Raw genomic sequence first — 12360 nt, 5'->3', positions numbered from 1 at the left:
TACCCTGTCCTTAAAACCTGTAACACAATTTCCCCAGCAACATCCTGCCTCAGCAGTTTCCCTCTGTCAAGCCATGAACATTTTTCTCATGAACTAACATCGGGCTTTAACAAAGAAGTTTCTGATAAAGTAATAGAGTAACATATTTAACAAGATTAATATCTTGTTTCTTCAGAAAAAAAAAAAAAAGTTGAAGTACATTCTTTGCAATAAGTGCTTGAGATTTAACATTTTTAGTAACTTTTTTCTGTGTGACTAAACTGTACAGACAGGAGTCCATACTCAAGAGAATATCCCTTCCCCACACTGCAGGGCTAGTCAGGTGAGAGAAGATTACTCCTACAAGTCACGTTTAACAGCTTAGACTCTTCATACACAAGATATTGGAGATTAAATATTGATTTTACATTATAGCTATTCATTATCACTAGGCACACTCACTCCTTTTAGCTAAACTATGATGGTTAATTTGAATAGTCAGAACCCATGATGAAGACCAAATTAACACAAAAAAAAAGCCTGCAGTAAGTTTTATAACATCTCTGCAACATCATACTGCTTCCTTTAAATACTTACCCACAGGTCATGTAAATTTGGCACAGTGTATGTGGGCTGTACTTCAGCCACATCTCCCATGGCCTGTCCAATATTGAGAATATTATCTGGAGGCATTTCTTTCTGTAAAAATTTCTCCAATATTCCCAAAAATTAGGCTTTTTCTTTTTGCATCTTTTCATAAGCATCACCTCTCATGTTTCCTTCATGCTTTGTTCCCAAACATTTCCTCTCAATTGAAACTGCATTTGTAAATACATTTTTAAAAAGCCAAAACTCACATATAGAATTCGGTGTATTAAAACACTTCGCTCAAAATTCAAGAACAGCAGTTTTGGGAATGAGGTTCTGCATTTGCCAAATAATTTGTTGAGAAGTTCCATCCATGCTTTCCCCATAGCATCTACACGGCATTCAAATATAATGGGAATCCACTATGCCTGTCCTTGTTAGTCACAAGCATGCACAAGCAAGATGCACAGAACTGGCTTTTAGAGGCACTTAAGCATAAGCTGCTCTTCAGAAGTACCCTAGCATTTCTTCCCCTATTAGGCAGAAAACATTTGGACCCAAATCTGTAACTTAAACAGCTGAAGGTTCTTTGCTTCTAATGTCAGATTCTTTCCAATGCCCCGATTTCTCTCTTGTAAAGCAAAAACTAGATCCTACCCTCTTACCAACTGCAATCACTTTCTCTGCTTATAGATGGAGCAGGGACCAATGCCGAGTCAGCAGAACCTACACACTAACTTTACACCAGGACCCTGTGGTGTTAGTGCAGGGAGTTTTGGGCAAATCACAGAAAGAAGGACTAAACTAACTGCTGTCACACTGCACACGAAGTGGGATGTTGTATCATTGCTGAGATAGATACTCCCTCACCTAACCCAAACACAGCATTATCTGACAGCACACAGCAGGCTTGAATCAGTGTTTCTTGAAATTAGTGACAAGCAACAGTTTCTAAATGCCTTTTAAAGTGCATCCTTACTGACTCTGCGGCAAGAACCACCATTAGCTATCTGGCTTTCATGCAGAATTCATCCAGGTAATTATTTTTCGATAAGCAACTTCTCCTAACCTGAAAATACAGCTAAAGGGGTATCTGTTAAAACATTAAACACTGCTGTTGAGAGAGGGCTACGCAGTACCAGCATTAAGCATCTAGTACACAGTTGAAGTTACCAACAACTCCTGACAGCATGCATGAGCTAGGAAACAGGTTTCTACATAACAAAACTGGTGATAATGTGTAAATAAAGATGTCTTGCTCTTATTAATGAACCCTTACTTCCAGGAAACAGCTATGCCACCCTAGATACGTTTTAATCTTGTTTTATAAGCCAAAGCAGTAGCAAAAGAACATATTAAGTTGCAGCTATGATTCTAATGAATCATTCATTGCACTCAAAAGTAAGTTAGACATGAGTGCTATAACAGCTCAACAGAGCCTTGCACTGGAGAAGCATGCAGCTGTGTTAATGTGGGAATTACAAAGAGCACTCAGAGGAATAAATCACTCTAAGACCTTTTATCACAGGAAAAGAATACATGGATCATGCCTACATGCTACCAAAATTAAAAAAAAAGTAATGAACAGGAATGTTCCTTGTGCTTTCCCCACACTGTTCAGAGTAAAGAGCAAGCAGGATGACCTTATCAAATCACTTTGAGCAACAAGGTATTGATCAGAAGTCTATCTGCTGAAACTCTGAAGCTTATGGAGATGAGACAACTCTCCCTTTCCTTCCTCACTAGGAAAACAGCTTTAAAACAGCTTTGTTGGAGGCAAGGAGAGGAGGGAAAACAGACAAGGTGTTTTGGTTGGTTTTTGTTTGTTTTAAGGTATTTGATACAAGCCTGCCACAGGAAGGAAGAACAAGAACTGATATACAGGATCAACAGATAGCTACCCAAATGTCTGACTTGGCATTTTGCCAGTTTGATATGACTCATCAATATTTCAATTAACAGAGGTTGGCAAGAGCTTAATATTTTATCCACTACAAGACCCATGACACATACTGTACATACACTGATGTCTACTTTAGTCTGACAAGAAAAAGCATCAAACCAGATTCTGTGTTTTGTCAAGTATGAGAATTTGTTTCTTAAGAAGCCTCTTCACAAGTCTACTCATGCTGCAATGGGCTATGATGCAAAAGGAGCAGAAAGAAGAAAGCAGGCAGAATCAGCTCTCAGTTTAAAACATTTCATCATCTTCTACACAAGGCTCTATTCTAGTCTCTTACCAATTCTTTGGCTAAAAGAAAATAGAACCACCAGAGTGAAGAGGGCCCTTCAGTGAACACACACGTCTCTTTTTTTTTTTTTACAGTAAATAAACCAATGTTGGAGATTTGATCATGAATCACTTCAGTTTGTCTTTGCCACAACTGAAAACGTGACTGCGTAAACAAAGGCAGCAAAGCTCATATTCACCAGCACATCTATGAAAGACACAACATCAGGCAAGACGTGGTGATGTTTCTGCCTCTGGGTGACAGTCAACTCTCAACAATTCCCTTGTGCTGTTCCAGTGACCCCACATAACGATATCAAGTGATTAATGTGTTATGATCACATGTCCATGTGGTAACAGAAGGTCAGTAATTTTTCACTGTAAATTCATTTTCCCAGGTGATTAAGAGCAGTGGTTTAAACAAAGGAGAACTATGTCCCCTGCAAAGAAACATTTTTAATCCCTGTCCAATGCAAGTTCCTAAGGTTTATCACTAGAACACCACCACACAAATAGTTGATTCACATTCACTATGGTGATGGAAATTTTTGCTAGCCAGTGGATACAGAAAGACTGCTTAAGTCACTTAGGCCAGGGCCTCCTAAAGTAGCTGCTGACATTTAAAGCATCTGCTCTGTCGGCAGCTGATCAGCACTGAGACCCTTCTATGCCTGCCCCCACTTCACACCCTTCTAACTTTTTTCCCTTTGCAGTCATTCTGAATATTAAATTCAGTATCAGAACAGCCATCTTTTAACCTGTCCACATGGCTAAAACATCTACCACAGTAAGGTGATCCATCAATTTTTTTTTTCTGTAAAATGGTAATTTCGCTTATTTATTTTACTTATTTAAAACAACCTGATTTCTCAGCATTCCTGACCTGAAAAAATGGACAAGCATGTTTATACAGTACTAACTGTAAAAACAAAACCAAAGGGGGAATTGATTTTGCCCACTGTGGAGGAGATGAAAGTGGCAAATTTAGACAGTCTGGGAAACTGAATACACAGGCAGTAAAAGGAAACAAATAAAAGGCAGCAATCTCTTTTACACATCTCTTTATATAAAAAGAGGCCTATCTTACAAATACACATTTGGCCTTGCAAGCTCTCCTCTGCCTTTTCTTTAAAAAAAAACATATAATAAACAAAAAACCAAAATCCACAAACTGCAGATATGATGAAGATGTTACATGCAGCAAAGCATTAAAAGTTCAATCCTCAAAACAGCCCAATCTTCCCCACTGCTGACATCCTGCAGCTGCATGAAGTCTGAAATTTAAGATTAAGAAAATTAATCTGTCCATGAAAAAACTGACTTGCTCAAAAATCTAGCTATGATTATTAGTGTCCCAGTAGCCCAGAGACAGCCTGCAGAAGTTCTGTGGCAGAAGTGATGTACACAAGGCGGTAGCACCAAAGCCTAGTTCTGAGCAGACATGCCAGGCAACTCAAAGAGATCACCTTCCTAATTACGCCAGATCTGCCTGGTTTGCCTACTTCAACTGAGTCACAGAAAACCAAGCCCATCTATTTACACGTCTCTGTTATAATTTTAGCCTCAACAACTCCGGATGATTACAGGAACATTGGAGTAAAAAACCATAACACTACTGCCAGAGAACAGAATCAACACACAATCAAAATAGAAAGATTATGGGTGAACAAGCAAAGAACAGTAAATATTATTAAACTGATATAAGGCTGAGAGCCATAGCAAAAGAAACTGAACCAATACGAAGCAGTAAGGCATAATAAATCAACCACACTAATCACTAACTACTTACATATGGTTATCTTATTGTTATCTTACATTTTTTAGCCAACTAATTTTTTCACAAAATGTACAAGAGCAGCCTGTCTGATAACACTAGCATAAAGCAGGGAGAAAGATTTAAATTAGAAAACCACTGCTAAAAATTCTTACTGCAGAGAGATTCAAAACATCTTTGCAGCAGAAAATGCAGATGATCAGTATGGCTTTTCTCCACACATTCATTATGTCATTTTGTTTACAGAATATGGAAAAATTAACATGTAGCAACTGCAATACTGCAGAAGACATTGGTATGTTAGGTCTAAAACAGTTGCCATTTTACTTTACTACCTTAAAAACATTTATTAGGAGTGAAGATAAACTCAATTTCTTGTAGTATGTTGCTTAACTCTTCAGCTTCCACTAGCAATGCAAATTTGAAGCAATCAGCCACTTAGGATTTTTAACTTTCATTGTTCTCCTGATACAGTGGAAATCTGACATATATACCCTTAAATAGTTCTTGATCTTTTGAAATAATTGCTACCAATAGGAACAATCCCACAGACAGATCTATGAAACAGCTACTTAAATCTTTGTGGGTAGAAGCACCCAAAAATAAATCTATCTATGGTATGAAGAATTCTACAGAAACCCTACTTTAAGAAAGTATCACATGCAAAGGCTTCAACAGTTTTATCTAAAGACTAATACTGCTACCTGGAATTAATTACTGGAAGGAAAAAAACCCCTACCTTCAGATATAACTTTGTTTTGAATTTATTAACAGCAGCCTAATAGGCAAAATATATAAGCCAGTTTTTTTCTCTTAAAAAAAGATTACAAATATTGACACTACTTCTAAAGTGAAACCATCCGGTAGACTTTGCCAGTTGATAACTTTCTAAAAACAAACACAATAGAGTCAAGAACATCAAAGCAGACAAGAATTAATCTGCTTTCTTACAGGCTAAAAAAATCTAATATATATCAAGGTATAAGTTCCTTATATGATTAAATTTTCTGCTAGTAAGACGAAAAGATATGTTGCTACATCCTTCCTTTTAACTCTGCATTTTGTAAGAGAAGTGGAGCAGCCCATAAAAAAAAAAGTGTCATAGCTTTTAAGTCAGAAGTAAGCTTTGAACTTTATTGGCAAGCTTTAGCGTCATTAAAATTACCTAAATTTATACTTTATGTATCAGTCTACATTTCATAATTCTGACTTTGTCAGTATGGCTCATTATTTGCAGCACTTTAACATACTTTAATACTTGCAAAATGCTTGAACTACACTCAAGAGAAAAACAATTCACATACTCCTATATAAGCAGAGTTGAGTCTGTGTGTTTCTCCTACCTTCCCAGTGTTTTATCTCCTTGCTCACACCAGCTTTCTGCTTGCAATCATTCAATTATCAAGTCTCATGGACAACTTCAGCAGCAAAATGGTAAAACACAAACACCATCAAAAAGTTTATCTGTGCAGGCTTTCTGATCAATTTTCTGTGGGCATGCCTTACATCCCTCCCCCTCCTCCTCTCACTGTAGGATCTAGTTGTATAGACCAGGCTAGAAGCCCCAGTACTTGCTAATTGTGCTATACTTGCTCCAGGAAGATACAACTAGTCACATAAAAATAGCCAGAGAAAGCCCCCACGCTCACCCTCCTTAAACTGCATCTCTCTGCTTTGTTGTGAAGGACTACCAAAAATAATCAGTACAACCCATGGCAAAACGCAACAAAAATAAATCTGCGTGCCATCCTCATCTAGTATTTCCTCCCTGAGGCAAGCTTGTGCTACCAGCCCAAGGAAGAACTGTCATAGCATGCCAAAATTGAGTTAGGCCTACGCCACAAGCCTTCTTTCTTGTTCCTAATGTTCTCAGTAGTTTCAGAAAATAGTAACAGAAAACTAACAGGAATAGGATTCTTCTCAGTTCCAACTGCACATAACATATATGCCTAGTTTTGTGCTTATTTCATCTTCCTGCTGTTGACTTCAGTTTGATGCTAACCAATAAAGAAACAGACGACATCTGTGATACTACTAATACAGTAAAAGAATGTGCATTTGCCTGCTATAGATAGAGACTTCAGACTATTCCAGAGAATAAACAATGATGTGTTCAAAGAAGGCAATAAAAAAAAAAAAAATCAGACATAATAATTCAAGGAAACATAATTGAATCTACAAGAAAAATATTGCATCTACCAATTCAGGTCTCTGTCAGTAGTCCACTTGTCACATATCAAAGTTCCTGGGCTGAGAAAGTTACCTTTTAAAAAGTTCCATTTGTTTTCTTCTGGGTTATTTCTGCTTGCAACCATTTTGTATATAGACCATAGAAAGTAAAGTTAACTTCTCAATACAATGGACAACATGTCCCATTGATTATTTTGGGGGAAAGTGACAGGTTGAACTTCTTCACCTTCAGATGTCTGCATATAAACAAAAGTTTCTGAATAAAAGGAACTGACTACAGCAAGCAAAAAATTCTCTTAACGTAATCATCTGTTTATGTTAAAGTCAACCACTACTTAGCCTTTACCCAAGAAACATACACAGACCATCTGGAGACTGCTGTTGTCGTTTAGGCCAGGATAGACTAGACACAAAAATGAATTACTACTCAATAATTGAATTCACGTGGAGGAGTTTGGATGTTTGTTGCCTCTGTGATAGGAATGATTATTAATTCACCAAACACCACAAAGAAGCTGCATTCCCCAGTTTCCCCCCAAAACAGTTTGTAATAATCCAGAGAGACCAATATCTTTAATCATGTTTTTATTCTTACCTCAGCCTTTCTTCTTCTTTCTTACGAAGGCTGAAATCTCGCTGAACCACCTGAAGCACATGCTCTGCTTCTTCATCAGTCAAGCCAGAAAGATCCAGTTTTCTCCCCATTATATACTCTGTCCTGGATATGAATAATTATGAGGAATATCTGAAATTAGAAACAAACAAACAAAAAATAAGGTAAAATAAATTGAAAGCATCAATATTTTTCCCAAGTGTGTTGAAATGACAGGCACATCTGCACAACAAAAATAAAGTTGCTGCCATTAATGTCAGAAGTAAATCAAAGAATCATTTAGGTTGGAAAAGACCCTTAAAATAGAATCCAGTTGGTAACCCAACACAGCCAAGTCCAACACTAAACTATGTCCTTAAGTGCCACATCTACACATCTTTTAAATACCTCCAGGGATGGTGACTCAACTGCTTCCCTGGGCAGCCTGTTCCAAAGCTTGATAACACTTCCTGTGAAGAAATTATTCCTAATATCCAATCTAAACCTCCCCTGGCACAACCTTTGAATGACTCATTTCAGAATTATTTTTCAAGCTCCATGCACTGAAAGCAATCACTCTCAATTTAAAAATAAATGCAAAAGATAAATTATTTGGGATATTATTTAATATTGAGGGAAGACTCCACTGTCGTCCTCAACGAGAAACAGGATAAACTCACTCTGGTGAAATCAGGTTTGGACATTTCTTAAGATTTTATGTCATGAGTTTGCAAAATGCAATTCCTGCAACTGGGTATGAACAAAGAACATACTCTCCTGTAACATTCAAAAATATTTTGTACTACCAACTAAGGAACCAGGAATTATTTTAAAACACCATAAAAAAACAGTAAGCATATACATTTCAAATGCATTTCTCAGAGTGACTGGAAATATTTAGATGTCACTACCACCACAATAGCATTATTTCCCCTTTCTGTGAATGACAGTGGAGGAGAAAAAGTAGTAGTCATGTTATGTGTGAATTGAAGGTACTATAAAGTCTGACAAAGAAAGCTAGGTCCATTTATTTCATTAATGAATTCCCATCAATTTATTCTAATTTATTTTCTCATTACTTTTATTAATTTTGTTGAATTCTAGTAAGTTCAGCTCTCTGTATTCATTTCTGTAATTTGGTTTATGTAATTATTTGGGCAAGCAGAGAGGTGTCCATCCCCACATTGAATTATGGTTTCAGAAATGTCACACAGTTTTTGCAGCTCTGTTATGAGCTCCTAGCAATGTATATAATAATTAAACACACAAAAATTCTTACAGTATACTGAAGAGGCAACTATTATTGCCTTCTTTATCCATGATGGATGTCAGGTGAATAAGGCTACGTAAAACAATAAGCTGGCTCTGCCTCAAAAACACACCTCTAAGCAACACTTACGGCATACAAGTAAGTGTTCCAAATAGTATAGCAAGTAGAAGCACAGGGAGGAAAAAAAAAGAAATCACCTTTATTTTTCTAAATATAACAATTTATTTGCTACTTGGATGATGACGGGGGATGTGGTTGGTTGGGTTTTGTTGTGGTTTTCTGGGGTTTTGTTTGTTTGTTTGCTTGTTCCTCCAATCACCTAGTTACAGGTCTCTGAACAAGAAAAGAAAAAAAAAAAAAAACACCACACATGGAAGGAGGATATTGCTTATTTTTTCTATTTTGGTTAGTCTACCAATGAAGCTAATAATACACTCTTCATTTAAGGAAACACTACCTCGGCAAAAACAAGCAGATGAGATAGAAGCTTCAGTAAAAATCAAGATGACAAGATCCCTCCAACGAGACACGTGCTCACCATACAGCTAACAAAGGTCACAATGGAACAGTATGTTCTGGCTTGACTCTTTGGGTCTACTAAGGAAGCTGAACAGGAACATCAACAATGAGTGAATAAAGGCTATGAAAATATACTTACTAAATTACCCCAATTTTTTAAATAAAAAAGTGCCACAGAAACAAAGACAGCGTAGTCTTCACTAATACCACTTGTAAAACCAAAAACATATGTTAAAATTAAAAGTTGGCTAAAATATAGCAAGGAACAACTGGCAAGATTCTATTCTGTCCCGTCCCCCACACACACGCACATTCATATTCCTGAAATTTTCACCAGAATGTTAAGATTTTCCCCGTCCCTTCCTCCTCAGCCCTTGTACCAAAGCCTCACTGGGCACTGGCAAGCGTAAGAAACAGCAAGGTGGGGCTTACTGAGGTTACGCTTACACGTCATGGCTCAAAGACAGGACAAGCAGTGTGCTGGGACACATTCTTCCCTTCGGGCTTTGGGATACCTGTTCAGCTCTTCCCATGCAAAGCACTTTAGTGCAAAGTGACTTTCTAAAAGCATGGAAGGGCTTCTACTCAGGAAAACCACTTCCGCAGGGAAATAAGCAGGACTTTTCCAATTAACTTTTCTCACACCCATACACTTTACATGAGAAACACAGGATAGAAACTAAAAAGAAGTAAAACTATTTTAAGCAATTGCTGGAGCAGAGCTACCGTTGCCTGAGACACAAGACTGAAGAGACTAGAAGATCAAAGATGCCGTTCCAGTTGTTCTTGAGCACCAAGTTAACAACTGTAACATGTCCTAAATTATTCTCCCTTCAGATCTTCATCAAAATGTTTTTGGAAACTTTGTCAAAATTAATACTGTTTTTACACAGACAAACTGTGGTCCACCTCTAAAGAAAATTATCCCTTTGATTCAGCCATCACTGCCAATTGTGAGCATGTGTTAGAAGGGGGAAATTTACCTCTAAATCTGGGGGTAAGTGAGCAGCCCCACTACTCTGAACTTTGGGGCCAGCAAAGACTTAATTTCAAGTACACATATACTCTAAAATCACCAGCAACTAACTTGTGATTTTCATGTGGTTTATTTACCTTTAAGCCTTGTAGTCTGCATTCCAAGATTACATTAACCTCTAAGGAACTTGTGTGTTTTTTCCCAGGAAATAATTTTTTATCACATTACCAAATCACCTCTGATGTGGGAGTCTCACAGCAGTTTATAAATATTCAGAAACAATGGTCAAATGTCTTTTTTTTCAGTAGATCCAGACTATGCATTTTGAAAATACACAATGGCAAATCCTCTAGAGGAATTATAACAAGATATAAAAAAAAAAAAAAAAAAAACAACAAAACAAAACAAAACACACACAAAATAGTGTCTCAGCCTAAAATAACTTCTGGTCTCAACTGAACTAACTTACATGAGGCTGTTCAGATGTTTACCTTCATGAGAAATAACTTCTTCACTAAATCTCAAACTGAATACAAAATTTAAGCTTTCAGAGACATTACAAGGAATAATATAATTCCCAGAAAACTTTTGCTCAACAAATTAACACCGTATAACAGGAAGTCTAGACTTACAATACATGATTGGGTATTGTCTGAGTAATACTCTAATCTTAATACTTCTTACAGTCTGTTCTAAAATCCAAATAGAATTTCCACATCGAAAACTTTTCTAGAATTTAACCTTAAAAACAAACAAAAACAAAGCATGAAAGTAGACACCAAAGCAACCATAAAAGCCTCACAGAACAACAAGTAAATTAAATGTTTTTCAAGAACTGCAAGCAGTGCTTCTGAATTTTAAAAGGGATGAAAGCGTCAACACAAGAAATGAGGGCAAGTACTCTATTTCCCAGTCACTCATAAAATAGCTAAGCTGTCTGGACTTGCAGTCTCAGCAGAAGATTAGCATTGCAGGAGGGTTGGGAGAAAGCCCACAAACTTTTTTTTTTAAGTACCAACTAACCTTTAAAACAGATTCTCTGCTTCACAAAGAGCCACATTATAAAGTTAATTATGCAAGTGGTCACAGTGAATATTGTACAACACATACATCTTAGTTTTATACTGTAGCAAAGAAATCAGCACTAGCAAGGCTGCATCTGGAATGCTGCGTCCAGTTTGGGCTCCTCAGTACAAGAAAGATCTGGACTTAATGGAGCAAGTCCAGATCAAGGTCACAAAAATGATTAAGGGACGGGATCATCTTTCACAAGACGAGATGCTGGGAGCACTGCTCAACTTGGAGAAAAGAAGGCTCAGGGGAGGCTACAGAATGTGTATCTGGCAGAGATCCCTCCAATACTGCAAGCAAGAATATCTTACAATTCTTACCATTTCTGAGAAAATTTTAATCGAGATTTCACCTGTTTCCACAACACAGTATCATTTTTGCTTTAAAATGCTATTCCTGTGCATTAATGAAATGTGATACGTGAGGAGCCAATATCACAAACTCCTTCAGCTCAGCCATTTGCAGTTGAGGTATCTAGTACAGAACACCTTTCCCTCACATGGTCTCAGCTTTAGACTCACCAAACTAAACACCAGAACTTTTCTACTCTGTTCTGCTACTCTACCACTTCTAGTATTTTCCAGGTAGAAAATCAAGAATAAAAAACCTGCTAGTAATTATATCTTTGATTCTGTTGCCAACTAACTCATCTTTATTTCCTTCAGCAGTCTGTCAGGACCTAAATAATACTGCTTGATATGTCTTGTCATTATAGTTTGGCATTTGACCAACTTTTGCAGAATTCTTTTAGTACCTTATGAAATTCTTTGTATAATCTTGTGGTACATTTTAAAAGGGCAACATATTCACGAATAAGATAGTCATCTTTACAAGCCAAAAAGGAAGACAAGCACTTTGTCCACAGCACAGCTCCTTAACCAGACCTCGTATTAAAAAAAAAAAAAAAAAAGTTTTGTTTATTGAACATCCAAAAGAATTGATCACATTGCCACAGCACAAGGTCATTACTCTAAGTTTTTTAATGTGTCACATATCTCTCTATATAGTTTATATATACACACACATATCTAATGTCACACACTTTATTTGGTGACAAAAATAAGGTCTGAGTGTTGAAAAAGTAAAGGGGATTCCTATGTTTTGAATTATGTCAACACACTTGAACAAAACAGACTTTAGCTAAGAGACAACAAAGAACATTACTGTCTAT

The 12360-nt window shown here is 36.9% G+C and overlaps 1 protein-coding gene across 1 annotated transcript in view; it reads right to left on the bottom strand.

Moving 5' to 3' along the window:
• The window catches only part of LOC104363948 (myosin VIIA and Rab interacting protein), a 225725-nt gene that overhangs the window by 203859 nt on the left and 9506 nt on the right, over positions 1 to 12360 (bottom strand). The window contains 1 exon segment of the mRNA XM_042806480.1: positions 7357 to 7506. Coding sequence (XP_042662414.1) covers positions 7357 to 7466 — 110 coding nt within the window. The 5' untranslated portion in view covers positions 7467 to 7506.

Source organism: Tyto alba, unplaced genomic scaffold, assembly GCF_018691265.1.
Source record: "Tyto alba isolate M040663 unplaced genomic scaffold, T.alba_DEE_v4.0 Super-Scaffold_46, whole genome shotgun sequence".
Taxonomy (NCBI): Eukaryota; Metazoa; Chordata; class Aves; order Strigiformes; family Tytonidae; genus Tyto; species Tyto alba.
This window is presented reverse-complemented; position numbering and strand designations above follow the sequence as displayed.